Source organism: Mycetomoellerius zeteki, unplaced genomic scaffold (assembly GCF_001594055.1).
Source record: "Mycetomoellerius zeteki isolate Tzet28-1 unplaced genomic scaffold, Tzet1.0 scaffold823, whole genome shotgun sequence".
NCBI lineage: Eukaryota > Metazoa > Arthropoda > Insecta > Hymenoptera > Formicidae > Mycetomoellerius > Mycetomoellerius zeteki.
The window spans coordinates 136,972-159,945 of NW_017257855.1; the positions used below are offsets into that span (position 1 = coordinate 136,972).

General features: G+C 30.8%; 2 protein-coding genes across 8 annotated transcripts in view; one reads left to right on the top strand and one right to left on the bottom strand.

The window, feature by feature from the left end:
• LOC108729996 (uncharacterized) overlaps positions 1-6,868 on the bottom strand; it is a 10,768-nt gene extending 3,900 nt beyond the window's left edge. The window contains exons 1-13 of one of the 2 annotated variants that reach the window (XM_018459427.1): positions 6,652-6,868; positions 4,721-4,863; positions 4,563-4,613; positions 3,888-4,443; positions 3,688-3,750; positions 3,407-3,610; positions 2,854-3,172; positions 2,420-2,641; positions 2,048-2,110; positions 1,888-1,967; positions 1,444-1,491; positions 1,305-1,352; positions 871-918 (exon numbers count right to left, since the gene is read on the bottom strand). In XM_018459427.1, the coding sequence (XP_018314929.1) occupies positions 871-918; positions 1,305-1,352; positions 1,444-1,491; positions 1,888-1,967; positions 2,048-2,110; positions 2,420-2,641; positions 2,854-3,172; positions 3,407-3,610; positions 3,688-3,750; positions 3,888-4,436 (1,644 nt within the window). In that variant the 5' untranslated portion in view covers positions 4,437-4,443; positions 4,563-4,613; positions 4,721-4,863; positions 6,652-6,868. Of the gene's footprint in view, positions 1-870; positions 919-1,304; positions 1,353-1,443; positions 1,492-1,887; positions 1,968-2,047; positions 2,111-2,419; positions 2,642-2,853; positions 3,173-3,406; positions 3,611-3,687; positions 3,751-3,887; positions 4,444-4,562; positions 4,614-4,720; positions 4,872-6,651 lie in introns of those variants that run through there. The other variant, XM_018459428.1, reaches the window with a different exon arrangement.
• A 2,279-nt stretch (positions 6,869-9,147) lies between these two features.
• On the top strand, positions 9,148-19,862 carry LOC108730010 (uncharacterized). 6 transcript variants are annotated; one of them, XR_001936962.1, is made up of 3 exons: positions 16,781-17,005; positions 18,695-19,679; positions 19,753-19,862. XR_001936962.1 is itself a non-coding variant. In XM_018459447.1 (2 exons), exons 1-2 carry the CDS (start codon positions 9,212-9,214, stop codon positions 19,461-19,463), a joined length of 843 nt encoding a protein of 280 aa, XP_018314949.1. In that variant the 5' UTR covers positions 9,148-9,211; the 3' UTR covers positions 19,464-19,862. The 6 variants fall into 6 exon arrangements, 5 of the variants coding, with proteins under 5 accessions (XP_018314949.1, XP_018314950.1, XP_018314951.1 ...); XM_018459447.1 differs by lacking the exon at positions 16,781-17,005 and adding an exon at positions 9,148-9,285 and having other exon boundaries at positions 18,695-19,862; XM_018459448.1 differs by lacking the exon at positions 16,781-17,005 and adding an exon at positions 11,695-11,907 and having other exon boundaries at positions 18,695-19,862.
• Positions 19,863-22,974: the final 3,112 nt, after the last annotated feature.

The following is a 22,974-nucleotide window of genomic DNA, read 5'->3' on the forward strand; positions in this document are numbered from 1 at the left end:
TATCGCCGGCATTAGCATTACCCAAAATATTTAATTTTGGAGACTGGCCAGTCAAGGCGAGATCAGTCGGTGGTCTGTGAATCTTGACCTTCAGTTAACGCACAAACAAAAACATAACGTAGGTGGTATTACATATCTTGGGTAATGCTAGTGCCGGCGATACTGTAACTTTGAAGCATTATAACTTGAAAAGTACTTCATGAAAAAATATTTCATTATAGCGTTTTGGAAAGCTCTCGACATCAGCTATTAGATTTTTGAATAAAAAATAGGGTGTTCCATTTAAGAAAATCAATGTAATCTTGACCTGACCTTGGCTACGCAACCCAAGGTCAAACTGATATATATAGGATCAGTAAATAGATATTTTTAAACCATATAACTTTTGTCTGAAACACTTTTCTGTAAAACCGATATATTTCCTGAGATATTTAGGTGTCCCGACCTTTTTGGGATACCCTGTATATATACCATACATGTCTACGAAACGAAACTAATAAAATTAGTATTATATTATCGGTTTCTTTCAAAACAGTCATACTAACTTCCGGCCATCTTTAATAGCATCTCGTTGGTGCTATACGTTATGTTACGTTAATATAAATATTAAATAAAATAGACCAGAAAATGTTTAAACACAAATAAGAGACGAAAGCTATTTTGGATCAAAGCAAGGCTTCTTGCTTAGTAATGTTCATATGTTAATATACAAGTACAAATATCAATTCTATAAACTGTGTATCGATTCGATTTATCGGACTTGAAACACAATCGTGAAGAAATAATTTCACAATTATATTTCAATTAGTTGTTTTCCTCTGTAATTTATGTTAATACATACAATACTATAAATATATATTAAATAATTACCTCTATTATTTTAAGTACTTTTTTCGACTTCTTTTTACCTAGCTTCAACTGTAAAAACAATTAATTTATTATATTTAAGTAGACATGTTACTTTAAAACATCTGATTTTGTACTATAGATATATGAAACTATGTCAGAATATTATGTGTTATGTTAATATAAACAATATTACATGAAATAAACCGAAAAGTATTTAAACACAAATACGAGACAAAAGCCATTTTAGGTTAAAGCGGGTCTTAGTTTAGTAATGTTCATATGTGATATATAAATACAATTATATCAATTCTAGAGTATGCACTGATTTGGTTATTCAAACTTGAAACACAATCATGAAATGAAATAACAATCTCATAATTATCTCAGTTCATGGCTTTCTTCTCTTATTTATGTATACATATAATACTACAAACTACACTATGTTAAATAATTACCTTCATTAGCGTAAATATTTTCCTCAACTTTTTTTTCCATATTTTCAACTGTAAAAAAAATTAATTATTACATTTAGGGGTCTATTCAAAATGTACACATATGTATACATATGATAATACAAATATGTTAAATAATTACCTTTGTTATCGTGAGTATTTCCCTGAACTTCTTTTTTCCTAGTTTCGACTGTAAAAAAAATTAATTTATTACATTTAAGTTAACATGTTATTACTTCTAATTTTTTACTATAGATACTAAACTATAATGTCAGAAGCAAAAAAATTGTATGAATTCTTATTGTAAATATTGAAATAAATTTTTCTGTACTCATGTGTGTTTAACAGATTAATAAAATGTGTATAAAATCTTTTATAAACGTAAATGTATAATGGAATTCGTAGTGTTCTGCATTTTCAACTTATATTTACTACAATTAATAAAATTTTTCTGATAAAATATTCTCGGTCTGGTATTTTGGGATGGATGGGTAGGTGCGTGCGTGCACACGCACATGCGTTACGTATGAAGTAATATTAACAATAAGAATTTTACTGGACTATCTATTTGAAAAAGTAACATTACCTTCGTTAAAATTACTCTCTCGTTCGTCAATACCTCTTCATCTTCGACTCTTTTTTTGACGTGGAGTTCAGAAGTTGAAACTAATTAAAATTAAAGAAGCAAAAAAAACTTAATTTATTATTATTTTTAATTGTTAATTTATTAATTATTTGAATTTTACCTGAATTAACAGCTCCTTCTGTAAGTAAATCAGCATATATTTCCTCGTTCTCAATACTGAGATCTAAATTTGAAGAATGTAAATTTAATTATAAAAAGCAATTGTAATTGTAAAAATATGTAAATACATCACATTATAACAAATATAAATAAATTATATTTATCTATATAATTGATCTTTGTTACAAAATAAAAACTGGTTAAGTCTGATGAAAAGTAATTGTAGTCCAATGAAATTAATATAAATTCAACATATGGTCATATGGGTAAAATAATTCTATATAAAAATTCTAATTCAAGAATATAATTCATAAAATATACTGTAATAACTGCGATATACCTTGTGTTGGTCAAACCAAATTTAAGTACTCACCAATTAATGATGACATTTGATGTTGCTGATAACTCATTTCATCATCAAAAACTTGCAGAAATTGTTCCAAAGAAAAAAGACCAGAAGATAAATAATTTTGTGCATCTCGTATTTTTATATTTCTAAACATACTGGACGGAAAACGGTTTTTTGTCATTTGTTGACCGTTTACTACACGATCGTAATTGGTTTCTTGATTCATAATTAGTTTAGAAACATTATCTACAAAAATTTAAATAAAAATTAATCATATTAGAAATAATTATTAAGTATTAAGTAAAATTAATAGTTTAACTATACATTTAATCTTTATATTGCTGTGTAGCATTTCGTAGAACATACAGGATTTGTATTATCAATAAAATATCATACTTTATTTTTATAATATTCTTATTATATTAATAAAGTATTATATTATATATATATATACGTACTTAAAAATATCCATAAATTTGGATGAACCGTTTGCATTTTATGTCCCATGATATTATGAAACGATTCTACAAAGTTAGTGGTCCTTTTTGGGCAGCGATATACACAAACTTTTTCTAATATCGAGAGCCATGTACTTCTCATATATGCCATAAAAAGCAACATATTAGGATAAAAATGACATTCTTTATTCATAATTATTTGCATAAGAATTAAACCTTGTGAAAACATTTCTGGTGGTACTAATGCTAACGCCATTGCTATGGATACTACCTTATGTGGTATGGTAAGTCCTAACTGTATCCATTTTTTCAAAACTGCCTACAAATACAGAACATGAGTAAATTGGTAAAAATCTAATTGTAAGTAACATTTATAAGTAAAGTGTTTTATGAAAAGTTACTATATGAAAAATTTTATTAGACTATTATGAAAAACTTTATGAAAAACTTTATTAGAATATTATAAATATTCTAATAAAGTTTTATAAATAATCTAATAAAAAAGAGTAGACAAAAATTGATTACAGTACTTGTTTAAAAATCATTTATTTACTTGGCAATAATGGAACCAATAGCCATATAGAGATGCCTGAGGAAATTGTTTATGAAGAGTATTCATTGATATTTTTTCATAATCCATTATTATAAAACGTAAATTGTTTTGCAACTTAGGTACTAATTTAACTATTTCTTTCCATATCGAATTGTAAACAAATTCTGTTTTCGCTTCACATAGAATAAGTAACACTGCAACACCCTAGAAGATAATATTACAAAACATAAAAGATTACACACAATAAATATATATAATAATTTATATTCATTGTATAATACCTTCTCCTTGTACTGCACATGTACTGAAAATAATTTAGCAAACTTGGGCATTCTGGGTATAGCCTAAAATAAGTATATATATATATATGTGTGTATAACACAAATATATCGTACATATTGTATTTTGTGTATATATTCACAAATATTCTAATAATATTTATCAATCGTATTTAAACAAAATATTAGCAGCAACTACTTACGGGAAACGTTCCATTTACATAAATTTCAGAACTCTTCTCTAATAATTTTAAAAGTTTATCAGTAGTGAAAATATATGAATACTTGTTGTCTTCAGATATAATGCAGCTTTTATAAACAGATTTTGTAAATTCATATTCCTTAAGTAAATCACTTAAATCACAAACATTTGAAGGTACTGGAGGTCGCATTTTAATTTTTTCTCTTGACAACAGAGTTTTCATTGCATTATATGAGATATTTGCTGCTGCACTTTGATTCTTTTGAGAAATTGTATTATATATTTCTTTAAATGTTGCAGTGGTATGTTTAGACATTTGAATCATTTCTCTTTTTAATTTGAAAACATCTATAACATGAGGCTCACTTGGATGATTATGTGTATTTGCTAAAGTAAATTTTTCATTTTGTACCATTAATACGCCTCTACATAAATGACTGCGTCTTCTTGCACAGCGATATACATGAGTATATCTTTTATCAATATTATATTTATATCCCTCATATACATATATAAAACTGTCTCTCCTTTTTCCAGGTATTACTTCCATTTTGATGCTATAAAAATAAAATATATTGATTGTTGTACTTGGTAAAAAATTTTTTGTATAAGAACATTTATTGTGTTGCGCCCTTATGTAGAAAACAAAACTATTAAGTTACAGTAAAATACTTACGTGACGCTTTCGTTTTTTCGTTTTCAGCTCGTTAAAATTAAGGAATATTTACTGTTAAGAATTTTCAACATTATTAATGTATATTCGGTTAGATCATCAAATCCATTTTAATCGACTTTCGTTTACTAAGATGATTACTTAAAAAGCTAAAAACTTACCAATATAGGAATAGTAACATGAAAAACAACAAGTATTGTTTCTTTGTGACAAATTTTTCATCACGCGGATTTCTCAAATACAATCTTATCATCAATTTGATTGTATCTCCTTATTCCAGATGTATACAATGCACGTTCATCTCCTTCTCTCATGGCAACATAGTTAAAATTAAAAAATATGTATAACCCTTTTTATTCAATTACAATAGCTAAAGTCTGAATATTAAACACCTCGACAACAAAATTTTATACATGTCGAAAGTATGACATTATAAATACAATGTTTTGAATATAACTGAAACATAAATAAAAAATATGTATTTACCTGTTTTTACATACAAGTCGGTATTCATAGTCAGTTCTTATGCGGGGTCTACAATAGAAGTCGTAATGGTTGTAGGGTCTTAAGTCGTAGAAAATTGATCAATCATAGTTGATTATTTTTCTCCTATTCGACTGTGATTGGTCAATTTTCTACGACTTAAAATCCTACGACTACTACGACTTCTATTGTAGACCCTGCATTATATTCAAGACCGTCTTAAGTTCAGTCTTGAGATGTCACGAACCAATCAGAGGGCTATATTAGCATCTTAAGACATTACTTAAGCCCGTATCAGACTACTGACTCTGCAGACTACAACTCTGACTGCTGATCAATAATGGACTAATCACAATAAGACTGATTCAATGTGATTGGTCCATTATTGGTCAACAGCCAGAGTTGGCAGTCGGGTCGGCTTGCAGAGTCGGTAGTCTGATACGGGCTTTAAGATGGTCTTGAAATAAGATCTGACTATGAATATCGGCTACAATATCCCAAAGGCCGGAATCAGACTACACATTGAAGACTGAGATTGAAGATTGAAGATTAAAATTTGACCAGTGAGGACAAAGGAATTTTAGCTCCTATTGTTTTGATTGGTCAAATTTCAATCCTTTAATCTTCAATCTCAATATTTAATGTGTAGTCTGATTCCGGCCAAACACTGATTGCATTCAACAGACCAATCAGATTTTAGATTTAGAACACATCAATAGCAACGAGTACTCACTCAAATATTGAGTCTGCTAAATGCAACCACTGAAATCTGAATGTTAACGGCAATGACACTATTTTATTTATATATATATATACACACTATACATTAAAGACCTAGTGTAAGATTTACACAGCGTACAACATTCATCGTATGACGATACAATATCCAGTAAGAGAATTCGATTCTAATCAACAATATTTTGTCTTCAAGGAGTCGATTCTGTATCTTCAAACAAGGTGAAAATTACAAAAGTGAGCAAATTTACTATACTAATACTGATAATTTCATTGGTCAACACCTAGTAAATTTGCTCACTTTTGTCATTTTTACCTTGTTTGAAGATACAGAATCGACCCCTAAGAAATAAACTCTTCTATTGGATATATATATATATATATCAAATGTCATATACTATTACCTGTATTCATAGTCAAGCCTTATACTTAAGGCTTCCTTAAATTTATCTTCAGATGCTCTGCGAATTATTTTATTGACTACTGAACATCTAAAAATAAATTTAAGGAAGCCTTAAATATAAGGTCAGGGGGTCGATTCTGTACCTTCAAACAAGGTGAAAATTACAAAATTGAGCAAAAATTCACTAAAATATTTATAATTTCATCGATCAAAAGCTAGTGTGAATTTGCTCACTTCTCTAATTTTTATCTTATTTAAAGATAATTATTATGTACATACATAATCAGAAAAGGTTATTTAGTTTAGTTCTCCCCACCTCAAAGATCAAATTGAAATTAGGCTTATTTAACGCGTTTTTGCATGAAATGAAAGAAAAAAGCGTCACTTTTCTTTATGAATCGAGATTGTAATCGTTAAGTTTTTTTTTCATTATAGTCTCTGGATGGGGAAAATTGATGCATTCTGCCCTACCTTTGATCAACACAGACACTCAACCAATTCCTTGTATCAATTCTCTTTTCCACCCGTATTTCCCCATACACGAAATTTCCTGTTAACAATTCTCTTTTAATCCGTAAACCGGAACTCAGCTTCTCAAGTACAGAAAACTGCAGAAAACTCTTAACCCATATATATAGAGCACAAGTGGGATCAAACTGGGTCGAGAACCCGAAACCTGCCGAATGATTTTGATGTCCCAATCGTTATGGGTTATGGCTTTTGCACATCAGCGCGATGTGCAATGCGATAAATATTGACGATTATCAAGCGTCCATTTTGATCACGTGACCTATTTTGATCATGTGACGCTGCAATGAGCATCGAGTGTTAAGTCTTAAACACAATAGACACAGGCAATAGGCACAGGCAACAGGGAATAACGAGCCGTCCAATCACAGCTCTGAGATATAATGGCTGTGTTCCAAAATTGACTGCCAGTACTAAAAATCTATAGTGCACGTAACGTAAACTGTAGCATTTTCAGTGCTGACAGTAAATTTGGAACACAGTCAATATCGAACTTATACTCCAGAACTCTGATTGGACGGCTCATTATTCCCTGTTGCCTGTGCCTATTGCCTGTGTCTATTGTATTTCCAGCTTTAAACACAATAGGCACAGGCAATAGGCAGAGAATAAAGGCCATCAAGCCCAAGACACAATGCGAGGGAATAGCGATAGCGATAGGAATAACACGATTTCAATCTAAAGAAATCGGATACACCGGAATACACAGTTTCTGATAGGTTGAAACTATGTTATTCTTATCGCTATCGCTATTCCCTCGCATTGTGTCTTGGGCTTCACACGTACAAAAATTTTAGTCGCAATCGTAAGACCGTAAGCAAATCGGCCAATCACAGTCGAGAATTTTTTAACGCGAGATCGTAATATTTTATCAATCACGATTCAGTTTAATATCATTTTGATGTTAGTAGTTGTCGTGAGTTGTTCTACTTTAATTGCGAAAATCTTTTATATATGATTAATGATATTGTGTGGAAACTGCAGGTGTAAGTAACTTTCTATCTTTTTGATAGTGATTATATATTTGTATAATGTGCTTATACATACAGGGTGAGGCAAAAGTATGGAAACCCCCGAATAACTTCTGACGAGGGCATTTTACGAAAAAATTTTAAATACAAAAGTTTTAGGAAATTTCTCAGGCTTTTCAGTGGTGACCTTGAATTTGACCTTGATCGTGAAGAAAATGAACTTGACCTTCATATGACCTTCAAGGTCACGATCAAGGTCAAATTCAAGGTCACCACTGAAAAGCCTGAGAAATTTCCTAAAACTTTTGTATTTAAAATTTTTTCGTAAAATGCCCTCGTCAGAAGTTATTTGCCTTGACCTTGATATGACGCTCAAGGTCATGGTCAAGGTCATATTCCGATGTAAAATTTTCCGCTCTTTCTGAATCCACGATGAAAAATGGGGGTTCCTATTTAAAAAAATGAACTTGACCTTCATATGACCTTCAAGGTCACGATCAAGGTCAAATTCAAGGTCACCACTGAAAAGCCTGAGAAATTTCCTAAAACTTTTGTATTTAAAATTTTTTCGTAAAATGCCCTCGTCAGAAGTTATTCGGGGGTTTCCATACTTTTGCCTCACCCTGTATAATGTAATTACATATAATGTGATTAATTAACCAAAATATTTGGCGACATAATTATCATTTTCGAGAAATACTTTAAATTTGTTTCAACAAGTTTGTAATTTGTAAAATTTATTAAGAGTTTTTTAAATCTGTATACACACAGATTACAAAACTCTTAATAAATTTGAAGTACTTCAGAAATGATATTTAAATGTACGTTTAATTGATACTTAAATAATATTTAAATTTGTTTTGTCGACTTAAATAATAAAAAATATTATTTAAGTATCAATCAAGTATAAATTTAAATATTGTTTTTGTATAAGTATTAAAATTAACTGAAAACTTTTTGGTAATATTTTAAAAAGATTGCAGATTTTTTCTGTAACATTTGATCAATCTTTCAACAATGTTTCATGTGCAAGAATCGGACATTTTGCTATTTCAGAGCTGTCTCAGAAATGTAGTTGCAGACGTATTTCGCAATTTTTATGAAATGTTTCACTTTTCAGTTGAAATATTTCTAAGATATTTCTAAAAACTTTCAGTGTTATTTGGGTAAGTACTAAGCCGTAAAAAATTAACCGATTATAATCAAGTATTCTCCACTTATTTAATTGTAATTGATCAATTTCTTACTAAGAAATTTGAAACTAAGAATTTGAAGCTTAAGTTTTACGCCTTAAAATGTCATTGTAGACGCCTTTATACATACGGCTGTTTCAACATTTGCAACCAACGCGCGACGGTAGCAAAATGAGAAAAATAGCCATTCATGCAGAACTTAAGAAGGACAACACGCGCCACGCGTGTCACAATCGAAGCAACGACAATCGTGATACGAAGAGAGGTGAGTTCGCAGTTCGCAGTGAAGTTGCAGTGCAATGTGGTGCAGTCATGCAATGTAAGAAATAAGTATAAATAATGAAAACTCATCAAGGAAAGAAACTTCCCGCATCTTTCTACAGACTCTCGAAGAAGAAAGCATTAGTAAAGAGGTTCGTACATATAATGCATTTCTAATTGTTTCAATCACATCTAAAATGAAAAATGAGTAAATGTTAAGAAGACTCCACCTCAAATTTTGATAAAAATATACTCAACCGATGCGTAAAAATAAAGATTTACCAAGAAAAAGGCGTCGCTCTGCTCCATGAACAGAGATATTAATCGTTAAAGTTGATGATCATTCAGGTTAGGAAATCTGTCACAGAAGTGGTTCACTGCTTTAAAAATACAAATTCACTTTGCTTTAGCAAAGAATTTGTTGTTAATACAGAGAATTTGTGTTTTTAAAACAATGAATCTGTGTTTTTAAAGCAGTGAACCACTGCTATGACATATTTCCTAACCTGAATAATCGTCGACTTTAACGATTAATATCTCGGTTCATGGGGCAGAGCGACGCTTTTTTTCTTATCAAATCTTTATTTTTACACGAAAACACATCGATTGAGTGTATTTTTATCAAAATTTATGGTGGCCGGGATCTTCTTTACATTTACACAAAAATGCTTTGTGTACATATCTTTAATAAATCGTTAACAGAGAAGTTATCTGTACATGAAAGTATAGAAATATAGACTGTCTATCTGTTTGTGCTCTGTTTTCATATTATGTGTCAAACATTGAAGGTTACCAAGCTTATCAACGAAATTCATTTATGAATTTCTTATTCGCATTCATTTACATTACACTACATCAGTGCATACTAAAAGCCGCTTTACATGAAATTAGCAAAGTTAAATGTAAAAAAGGTATAAATATTTTAAACAATTAACTATCTACTAATGATATTGATAACTATCTACATATTATTTAACAAAATATGTATCATTTCTTTGTCAAAGGTGATTATATTATCAATAAATAAAAGAAAGGACTATGAGCCAGGGTTGATGTTATTTTACCCACTTAAAAAAACCGGCAATTTGTGGGTTTTTTGGGGTTTTATTGGAATTGTGGAAAAATAAATTTTTTAAACACATAAAAGGGACGTATTTATAAATATTTAATGAATATATGTATACTAAATTATAACTGAAGTGATGATTTTAACATATATCAATTTTAAGATATATACAGGGTAAGTCACTTAAGACCACCCGAATAACACCCACAGTTTTGGAGATAGGAAAAACGTTTCAGATGAAAGTGGAATGATTTCAAAGGGGACGTATTTTGGTCATGTTGTCTTTTTTCTAGGTGGAGGCGCTGAAAAAATATATATAGGTCACCTCCATTTTTTTAAACGAAATTGTATAATTTTTTTTATACACTATGGTCATACTAATCATTCTGCATATAAAAGTATTAAGGTAGTGATAATAAGCTAGTGAATAATGATAAATACAATGTAAACTAAATATTACATAAAAAAAATATGGAATAATCAATTTTGCCAAAAAAACCCCCCAAAAATCCGAAAAATCCGAAAAAACCCCAATAAAATCCAATAAAACCCCCATAAAACCCCTAGTGAGTTGAGTTTTTTTTTAAAAAGTCCGGGTTTTTTCCAACCCTCCTACCAATTAAAATTTAAAGAATATTTAATATTCGTACAAACGTTTCGACGCCGATCGGGTCATTTTCAATGTAAAAACAAATAATATTACATAAGTTGTCGAAGTATTCGGTCAGATTATAATAGTATCCAGTGAAACGTATCGGTTGTAGTAAGAGTAAGAAATTGACCAATCAAAGTCGATTATTCTTTTCACAATCGATTGTGATTGGTCAATTTCTTATTCTTACTTCTTAAAGCAAGCTTACTTCGCATATTGTAGACGACGCCTTAAACCAAGCTTACTTCACATATTGTAGACGACACCTTACTTAGGGGCAACCTGAAGATGTTAATCGATTTTGATGAAATTTTACCCAGATCATATTGAGGTCTACAGTTAACTTTTGGGGGATATTCCTAATCGATTTAAAAAAAAAATTTTTTTTTCGACCCACTAATAAATATATACATATATGTATATATATAATAAATACACATATATGCATAATATTATCTTTATCCGCAATTCGTGACTGTAGCATCATAATGTAAATTTATTTATCAACAATGTCGAAAAATAGTTTTTTCTTCACATCTATAATTTGTAGTGTACCACGTCCACTTTCGATTTTATCGGCGAGACGGGGGGTCTCGAAAATGGACGTGGTACGTAGTTCCCGCAGCTCAAAAATTTACGTTGGAGTCGCTAGTGTACGGGGAGTTAGAAGCATGAAGTAAGAAACTCTTACTTTATGGTTAGAAGCATTACAGGAAAATGGTCGGGATGGCTGCTCTCAGGTTTCTCTTTGGTGGTACTGAATGCACCCATTGGAGGCATCCGTGCGATATTTCCGAACGCAGCCTTGTAGAACAACCATTAGCATGAAAAGGCACCTTAAAAAAAACACAAACAGTGCTAATAACGTAACAATGTCTCCTGACGTCTACTCGATCTGAAGTAACATGTTTCGAGCGAATATTTCACAACTCCTAATCGTAATTTTGCATAAAAAGTATATTTTTATAATTTGTATGACACAATGGTAAGGTATAACAGTAAAAATCTACCTCCATACGCCCGTAGACTCTCCCGAAAGAAAGCATATGTACGAAGGTGTGTATATATTTTACAATAATTACTTTAGAATATAAAATAGGACTGATAATCAAACTTAGATATCAGTGTGCATATAAACTGTACATAAATTTATTTAATATTGATAAGTTGCTGGATGTTTCGGCTGTGTTTAATTCGAACTATCTTCATCAATTGAAAAATAAAAATAAAAACATCATGGTCTGAATTGCACATGTTGAGATGAATTCTGGATTTTAGAATAGAATTACAAGTTTTTCCAACCTGGTAGGTCGAATAATCTGTAGATACAGCGGAGAACAGAAAGCCAATAAAAAATAAAAATAACCGTGAACATATTGCATATTAGAAAGATGTAAATAAGTCGTAACAAGAATAAAGTCAAAGAACAATTGAAATATTAATTATTATCAGTAGTTTATTAACAGTTGAAATATTAAATGTATGACATATATAAAACGGTATGTGAAAATTTTGATCACAGTTATTGTATGTCTGTTATATTTAATATTTAACATATTTTTTATATCTTAACTACTGATTTTTTTCTTTATTCTTGTTACACTTTATTTATATTTATTCATATTTTTATTGTATGCACTGTTCATGATTATTTATTCCTATTTTTTATTGATTTTTTATTCTTTGCTGCATCTGACCACTCATTGTCAGCTTACCAACGAGTTGTGGTAGATTTGTAATTCTATTCTTTAAAATCTAGAATTTATCTTGTCATTGAGAGAATAAAGTTTTTTATTTTTATTGTTTATTTTTTGAAACAGTCAAAAACACTGTAAAATTTATCACACCGAGAAAAGTTGCTATTTCAAAAAAATATTAGTTGATTCAACTAAATGCAGCTGTTAGGGGCTGTCAAGCATATATTTATCAATTCAAAAATGTTTTGAATTACAAGATTTTGTTAACTTATATATAAATACTTGAATTAAATCACTGCAAACTAAATGAAGCGTCTGCTCAGACAATAATAGTAAAATAAATTCTATTCAGAAATAGAAAATTCTATTCCGACGATACTGATTATATTAACAAACAAAAGTGTTTGATTTAGCTGGTATATTGATATATTGATTATTACATATTGTTTATATATATACATATATATACATATGTATATAAACAATATATAATAAAAATATATATATATTATTTTTATTATATTTACTATTTATTATTTTTATTATACATTATTTATTATTGACGTTATTAAATCTGATTAAGGCTCAGTTCCATAACTTACGGTTAACTCTTAATTAACCGAGGTACAACTTATTCACACATTGTCTCTTTCCAATTCTAGAATTGGAAAGAGATGAGAAACAAATTGAACCTCGGTTAAGAGTTAAGCCTGATTTATAATGGCCGTAACCGTTAACTTATGCCGTTGCCGATAAAGTTCAACCATAGGATTTCAATGCTTTCGTTCATACTAATACGGCAAGTTAGTATGAACGAAAGCATTGAAATCCTATGGTTGAACTTTACTGGCACCGGCATAAGTTAACGGTTACGGCCATTATAAATCAGGCTTTAACCGTGAGTCGTGAAATTAAACCTAAGGGTATTTAGGGCCCTGGCACACAAAAAACTTAAGGCAGTAAGACGTAAGCAGTAAGGAAATCAACATGTTGGATTCGCTACTGCTTATGTTATGGCCTTATGAACTCTACTGTAATTGGTCAATTCGCTTACTGCTTACATTTTACTGCTTAAGTTTTTTTGTGTGCCATGGCCCTTATAAGTTTCTTTGTGTCGCATGCTCCGATATGCTCCTACCATAGCTTCTACTTCAACACGCTCGTTGGATGAGTAGCTTTGGTAGGAGCATGTTGGAGCATATTGGAGCATGCGACGCGAACAAACCTCGAGTAAACGAAGTCACTGTCAGCACCGCAGCCAATACGTAACATTAGGCGCGTTCGAGTTAACAAAGCGGCTAGCCTGCTCGCCAAGCAAATGAACATAATTGGTTGTTACTTATAGATCCAATCAATCATATTCAATCGCTCGGTAAGCATGCCTAGCCGCTTTGCCGTCTTGAACTCGCCCATTAGCTGCGTCTAGTAGAGAAAATTAATCAGGCTGTGTTCCGTTTCACGCAAAATGCGCATGATACATCATTTATTCTTGTTACTCACCAAATGTTAAATAAGTATGAATGGCCTAGTTTCCACCGAGGGTTCGAACCGAGTCAGAATATAAAAACCAACCAATTACAGTCGAGCATTCCCCTGTAATTCGACTGTAACAGGGAAATGCTCGACTATAATTGGTTGGTTCTTGCATTCTGACCCGTTTCGAACCCTCGGTGGAAACTAGGCCAATGATGCATTATGCACATCATGCGTGAAACGGAACGCAGCCTAAGGCTGCCCTCCCATGGAGAAAGAAACCACGGAACGGAATATTGACAGAAAAGAGATAGGATGAGGATAACTAGAGTACCTATAATAATATTATAGGTACTCTAATGCAGGGTCTACAATAGAAGTCGTAGCGGTCGTAGGGTCTTAAGTCATAGAAAATTGACCAATCACAGTTGATTATTCTTCTCATATAAATCGGCCAATCACAGTCGAGTGTTTAAAAACTCGAGATCTCAATTTGTTTGTGATTGGTCGATTTGTTTGCGACCTTGCGATTCCGATTAAAATTTTTGTACGTGTGATGACCTTTATGCGGGGTCTACAATAAAAGTCGTAGCAGTCGTAGGGTCTTAAGTCGTAGAAAACCAATCACAGTCGAATATGAGAAGAATAATCAACTGTGATTGGTCAATTTTCTACGACTTAAGACCCTACGACCGTTACGACTTCTATTGTAGACCCCGCATAAAGGCCATGTACAAAAATTTTAGTCGGAATCGTAAAGTCGCAAGCAAATCGGCCAATCACAGTCGAGTGTTTAAAAACTCGAGATCTCAATTGTACTCAATTACGTGTGATGGCCTTAAATTAATTGGAGTTGGAAAAAGTGGCCCTAAGTGTAGGAACCAATCGTATTCAAGAATTTTACAATATAGTTGCAAACAACGGCTGCTTTCTCTGCTGAACGCAGCCCAAGAAGACTAGAACTAAGGAGGATCAACTCGTGCCAATAGCGGCAGTGGGGGTGAAGCAAAAAGTGGCGACGGATAACTTCCCCCACTCTTGCGCTTCATTAGTCCTCTCTGTCGCTCTATATAGTCGTCGCTCTGTCGTTCTATAATCGTCACTTTGTCGCTCTTATATCGAACTTTCACACAATGCACAGTGCCGCTGCACATCGTGTGAATAGCCGCGGACGTTTTTTGACTCACCCCCACCACGCGAGTTGATCCTCCTTAGTTCTAGTCTTCTTGACGCAGCCGTTGTTTGAGATGGTCTTGAGATTAAAAATGGATTATGGATACCTGCGAGTTTTTTTCTCGAAGTCAGTTAAAACAAAAGACGAAAGTTCAGTGATTTTCGACAGGGATTTTCAGTTGCTGTAAGCGACAAGTATCTATGTCGCTTACAGCAAACTATTTCATCTAAAATTAAGGTTAGAATGACATTTTCTGTCTGTTCTTTATGTGTTCCTTGTTCCTAAAGCCTATTTTACAATTTGCTCTGTTTCCTATTTCTTGCCGTTTGTCTCTTGCCTTTTTGACCAAAAGGCAAAACAGGAAACAAAGAGCACATTATAGAATGACTATTACGTAAATCATAGGTCTGTTTTTTATGCCTGCACTAGACTGCACTAGAACTTTTTTTCTCGATTTTGCCAAACATTAGACATATAAATATCTCACTTTAAAGTAGTTCTTTAGTAAAGTGCCGAAAATTTGGGGTGTCTCACCAGGGCCTACCCAAAATTACAAATATCTGCATAATTTGGATAAAATATTAAAACTACGTATAGGTATATCATAATGAAATAGTATAGAACATACGATAGTCAAATCAAGAGCTGTCATCTTCATCGAACGAAAACAAGATGAGATTATGTTTATTTTTCGAGGTTAAATTTATATGCAAGTTTATGCATGTAAATATCCTGTCAGAATGGCCGTTGACCTATTACTTTTTTTTGTAACAATTAAAATCGTAATTTTTTTGAACTATTATAATCTCATTTTTGAGAAAAGTTTGGTAAGATTTGTGTGCAGTTAGTCAAAGAAGCGTTTGCAAGTCTTATCTGTCATTAAGTTATACGTAAAAGGTTACATCTTCAACATTTTTTTCTCTTATTTCATCGTTAACCTACCATAGAATTTTGCATACATTAATTTACTTCAGGTTCATTATATAAAAAAATTAGACATTTCTATGGTAACTCGATTTGCTAAAGAACCACCTTAAATTCCAAAAGTGTACACTAGTTCATTCACAAAAAAACAGACTCCATATATTGTATGTATATAATCAATGGACAAATTGTGAAAACATTGCACAATAATAGCATGAATTGAATAAAAATTTTGCAATAATATGGTAAGATAATTTGCCATAATTTTGTTAGAATAAAATTTCCAAATATTTATCAAGAATTAGACAAATTTAATTTAAGATGTAAATATCTTATAATTCACTTTCTTTTAAGAATAATACATCATGAATGAGACTCCGACAGCAATTATCTGTATAATGATTGATTATCTGTATAATGATACAATATCAAGATTTCATATAATTTCATAAATGCTCTTAGAGCAATGGAGAAGAACAAGCACTGCAAAGAAAAAGAAGAGCAAAAGAATTCGTTTTCCAATAATTCATCATTTACTAGTTTTTGTGGTGTATCAGTATTCTAACTCCACAAGTGTCTTACAAAACCTTGTATAGGAACACTGCAACAAGTATAAACTTGATTTTTTTATATTTTTTTCTCTTATAGGAAAGGAAATAAGAATTATCGACAAGAATTTCGAGTTAGCTAACCATATGTTTATATACAAGTTAACTCCATATATATTCTATATTGAAGATCCGAGTCAAAGAAAAAGTGTCTCACAACATCTCAATCTCTTATAGTGAAATTGTGGTATCCACATTATGGGAAAAACCTCTAGCCGTGGTAGATATTTAACTCTTTGTACTAAAAGACTTTCTAAAAAGAAAACATTTGTTTTAAGGTTAGTATTCTGCCATGCTATATGTTGAAGAAATTGTTTTAATGTCAAAATTGATATTTTATTATTTCATTTTCGTAAAGTCTGTACAAAATAGAAATATAATGGAAAATGTAGCAAACATTTTGTTCGTGGGATGTTACCAAAGGAGAAACATGCAAGCAAATAACATTGGTGCTCTTTACACTATGTATTTAGGTTGCTACCTATGCAATAGATATCCTTGTTCAATCTATGGGTTAAACAAGAATACTTATCGTATAGATAGCGGCCTAAACGTATGTATAAACTAGTCCAATATCAAAGCCGAAACCTACTGTTAATGCATTTCATTTATTATTCACAAAGCGAGCATCAGTTTATCCTTGTTGTCATCAAGTAAACAAGGATAAATTGATGTATATAGGCATTGCAGTAAAATGCACTCTGTGTCCTCAATTAGTCTTTAATATAAACCAAATCTGAAAAACTTATTTTGAAGTCAAATTGAAGACAACATTAAAACAGTTCTGACAATAGCAATATGACGATAGATTTACATCAAATGCAGACTTGATCTTTTGATGTTAATCAACATCTTTTTAACAAGAATTGTCATATGTTGATGAAATCTAAAAATTGCGACTAATTTATTGCGAAAAGTATTACCTCGGCCGGGAATCAAATCCCGTTTGCCAGTGTCCTCACAGTTAGACTACAGACCTTGGTAGTCGGTTTTCTTTACTATGTGCGATGGTGCTCTCAACAAATTTTTATCTCTTTAAAAATTTCTATTAAAATTAAGCCTTTTTAAACAAAAAAACTTACTTATGGCACAATGTTTAATGTTATTCATTTCATCATGAACACTAACTAATATAGCTTTGTTTAAATTAAACTTTTATAATAAACTATTTTACACAACAAATTCAAACAAATTACAAATACAAAATACATGTATTTTGCTCAGCCCTGACTGTATGTAATTATGCATAAAGTTTATTCAGGAATGGGAAGTAATGCATTAGGTACTGGTTGTGCTGTTATCATTACAGTTACTTATTTTGGTAACGGATTGATAATAGCATTCAATTTTTAGTCTTTGACTAGTATTCATGGTCTGTTATTATATTTAAGTCTGTCTTTTAACCCATTAAAAGTCCAGCGTCTTCTAGAAGACTCTTATGCACTTTTCTCTTTCTTTAAAATTTTTCAACTTGACTCGCATAATAAAAATTTTTATACTGCAATTGATATTTATAAGTAAAAAGAATTGCGTTTTTTTTTAATCTTGGCGATGGGGATATCTGACGAAAATGGATGTATCTAATGATTAAAAGTAGAAGTACAAAAAATAAGTAATTCCTGATATGACAAATATTCAACTAATAAATGATTTAGTCTATCTTTCTGAATAGAATAAATCAATATAATTATTATTTGAGTGATCTGAAAATATAATAAAAATATAATCAGTATCGTGGGTATAATGAGTAATATAAATTATTCAAAGAAATATAATTTAATTTATTATTATGTTTCGTACAATGCAAATGTTTCGACTTACTTAGTCTTCATCAGTGCTCAAATTTAAATTTAAAAAAAATTCAGAAATCCTGTACTAATAATATATCGTAAATTTAATTAGTCGCTCCCCTTTAACAATGAATTTCGAAAGAATTACTTCTATTTTACTTTTATTATTTTTTGCAGGCGACGACTTAAAAGAGAGATGCAGGAACGAGCAGCTTTGGAAGCCATCGCTAACAGTATTAAAAGTGAATCCATCGAGTCAATAAATTCATTTATGTCACCTGAAGCAATGAGTACGAAAGAAATTAATACTTTAGAAACGTACTTAGGTACAAAGCCAATGGATTCGAAAGAAATGAATACTTTAGAAACATACTTGGGTACAAAGCCAATGGATTCGAAAGAAATGAATACTTTAGAAACGTACCTGGGTACAAAGCCAATGGATTCGAAAGAAATGAATACTTTAGAAACGTACCTGGATATAAAGCCAAATAAAGATACATATGAAAATATCCGAATTTGTGAAGGAGATGTTAATGATACTCTTGCTATCAATGACAAAATCCTTCCAGGTATAGATCATATCCAAGAACATGAACCTGAAGGTGATCGTATTATCAATATTTCTTTCTTTTTGAGAGAGATGCATCGGTTATTTGATGGTCATGCACCAGGATTTGAGTGCAAATTTAAAGATTGGATACTTATAAATTCGCGTCGCCGAGGGTTACTGACACAGTTCTTTTTTAAGTGTCAAACCTGCAGTTACGAAGCAAACTTTTGGTCACATCCCACAGACAAAAAAGTTTTTCTTATTAGTACGGCTATTACAGCTTCTAATCAAAATTCAAAGATTGGAATTAATGCCGAACTGAAAAAACAGTTTGCAGCTGTAAATCTACCGTGTTTGAATGGGAAAATAGATATCCGACAAGACATTTATTAATCGATGATATCGAGATGATGAACATTAAACATATGAAACTGGAAATTAAAAAGCAATTCGATCGGAGAGAAATGAAGTAGTCAGTGGCATTCCGTATCGTTGCGCATGAGACGACTATTAAGTTTGAGCTGCTGTGTGAATGAAGTCGCGAAGTATCCTCCGGACGAATCGTTCTTTATGAATGGGTTACATGCTGGAACTTTGATTTGGACATATGTATGCTTCTCTGTGTTTGAGTTTATACGTTTTTTGTCGTTTCCTCTACTAAATGTATCTTTTTTTTTTTTAGCGAATTTATCTCCATGCACCCGGTTTCGAATACCCGTGATCATTTATACAATGTAATCTATATAATATAAACCGACGAGATATTATTAAAGACCGACATCCTTATGGGAGTTCGCGTCCTTGTTAATATTGAAGTGATTAAGAGTAAAAAAAACTGATAATATTGTACTAATTTTATGATTTATTAGTTTAGTAGACATTTTTTTTATCGGTGTACGTGCATTTAAAACTCAATAATACTCGATTTTTCTTTAAAATTGTGATTTCAGTGTTATCATCAAAGTTCGATTATCAACAGAGATAATAACTGCAGAGAAAAAAATTGTAATTTTTCGGCAATATATAGGATATTATAGCTTTACAAATATACATATTTATTTATAGAGCATTTATGTAATAAAATATCATGAATTTAATAATGTATTAGTATAGTCAAATATTTATGTTAGTAATAGCAAATTTATATCAATTGTCGATAATGTCAGCGTTCTTCGATTACCTCCGGGCCCTTTTTATACCGCCCAAAATTTGCCCAGGGTTGACGGTCTTTAATAGTATCTCGTCGATGTATAAACTTAGCCATAATTTGTAAGAATTGACCAATTATAATCAATTATTCTCCTCTCATTCAACTGTGGTCACATCTTACAGATTAGGTCAGTATTTATTACGGTCAGTATAAATGATACTAAACTCACTGAAATATAATACTGGAACGCGCATTGGCTGATATCACAATCCGATAAAGAACGTTCTAAGTGATATTTTTTTTAGTATAATTCAATCTGATCAAAAGTTTCATTGTTACAGACTACGTTATGCGCCGAATTGTCTCTGGTGAGAGACATATACCGTACCAAATCGAAATGAATAATTAGATTAAGTTAGTTTATATTTTAATGTACATTAAACCAAGGTTGGTAAAAAAATATGTTTTAAACGTGTTTCAAACAGTTTCAAACATGCTATTTTTTAAACTGTTTAAACATAATGTTTTATTCTTAAAAAAAAAAAACATTGATCTTTATCAACCCTGCATTAAACGCATATGTATTACGTATACTAAATTTTTTATTTTTTATGAGACTATACGATCCTTGCTACCTACTGCACATACTGTGCTATAGTTTGGAAAAGAGCAAAGGCATCACTGGAACGCTATCTCTCGTCACTTAACAAAGGCATCAGAGGGTCGCGTGTCCCAGTATAATTGTATTTCAATGATGTCACTTTTTAATTACATAAGTTGCTTTCCTTTTAGGACAATCGACACAAGTGTCACTCTTTGTTTGTTATTTATTAAATAAATTTATTGAAGAAGGATAGAACGACGATTGTGTCAATTGTCTCCTAAAAGGAAAGCATCCTAAATATAGATTACTTCTTCTAATGCTAATTTTAATTAAGGCTAATCTCGTGAGATATCGTAAGTCAAGTAGTAATCTATACTTAGGATGCTTTCCTTTCAGGCAATTTCGATTCGCTGCCCCAAATTTGACCCACCATCATCATGCGCAATGAAACACCTTATATTCTTACATCGTGTTCTTAGCGATTATCGGCTTTCGTAGCTGTACTTATTTTCGCATCTAATGGTTCGTTTCGAATTAATGGTAAAAACGTTGACTCGTGTGTTTAAGAATCGATAGGAGGACAAAACTCATTTACATCCCATTTATAGCTAGATGTCTGCATTCTCTCAGACTCTATCATATATTGTATATTATCATATAATAGGGATGGGCGACATATCGTCGATATTTTGTTTTTTAATTGATGTGCATGGATATTTGAACAGGAATGTCAAATTCTCGGTACAATTTGTTAAGCCCGTGTTTAGCCCGGATTAAGATCACTTTTATTATTTATTGTACGAATACAATGTATAATATAAATTTAAAATCGTATAAGTATAAATAAAAATAAAATATGTAAATACTATATTTTTATCGATATTCATTTCAACAATGTGATAAAAAACAGATGTAATAAACAAAAATTAGAAATAGAAGATAAACAGTAAAGAGTCTTATGTCTATATATAGTGCTATTTTCTAAGACATAATTTATATAAAATTTCATTCTCTTATAAATTGTATAACTTTTTATTATTTTTCAAATTGAAACGATATTTCCAGTGGCATTAGTGCGTTTTTAAAAAAATAAAATTAGTTTTAAATATTTGTAGAATATATTATAATTTATAAAATCTAGAGTGACATTGTTACATAATTTATTTTTCATTTTATTCGATTTTATATTATTAAATGCTAATTTTAGTAAAAAAATATTTTCAAACACATTTCATATGTTATTTAGAAATTATCCAATAACAGCGTTAAGTGCAAAATTTATGTATATGCGTCAAATTAAGTTTTAAATTGCAATTGAATATATTTATCTGATTGTGAGTTATAGTATTCTTTATTTTTATAATCTTCTATGGATTACATAAGCAATTTAATTTTATATATCTATATATATTTACATATGATTAAGTTTTAAATTGCAATTGAATATATTTATCTGATTGTGAGTTATAGTATTCTTTATTTTTATAATCTTCTATGGATTACATAAGCAATTTAATTTTATATACCTATATATATTTACATATGATATATACCGAGTGGGGAAAAAAGATCGGTAACTCCTGAATAGATCTCGAAAAGTACTTGATGAAAAAATATTTTGTTATAGTGTTTTGAAAAGCTCTCAAATAAACTACAAGAATATACAATGAAAAATGGAGGTTTCCATTTTAAAAAATCGACCGATATAACCTTGACCTGACGCTTTAGTAACGCTACTCAAGGTCAAACTGATAATATCAGTAAGGATTTTTTGAACCCATAACTTTTGTCTGAAACATTTTTCTATAAAACTTATATTTTCTAAGTTATTGAAGAGTATTGACCTTTTTTTCCCACCCGGTATGTACATTATGTATATGCATGCACAAATAATTATATATTTAAATATTATATTAGCATTACACATAAATTTTAAAAGAAATTGTTGAGACTAAACAACTCAAATAAAGATCTTATTACATTTAAATTGAACCTGAATATATAAGATGTTATCATCGGTAATATTCAAAGCTATAATGGAAGATAACGAATGGAGATGTCCACACGTAGTATATAAGTCAAAGTCGAGAACATAATAGTAACATCAGATTGACATTGTACATTTAATTAAGATAGCAGATATTCAATTT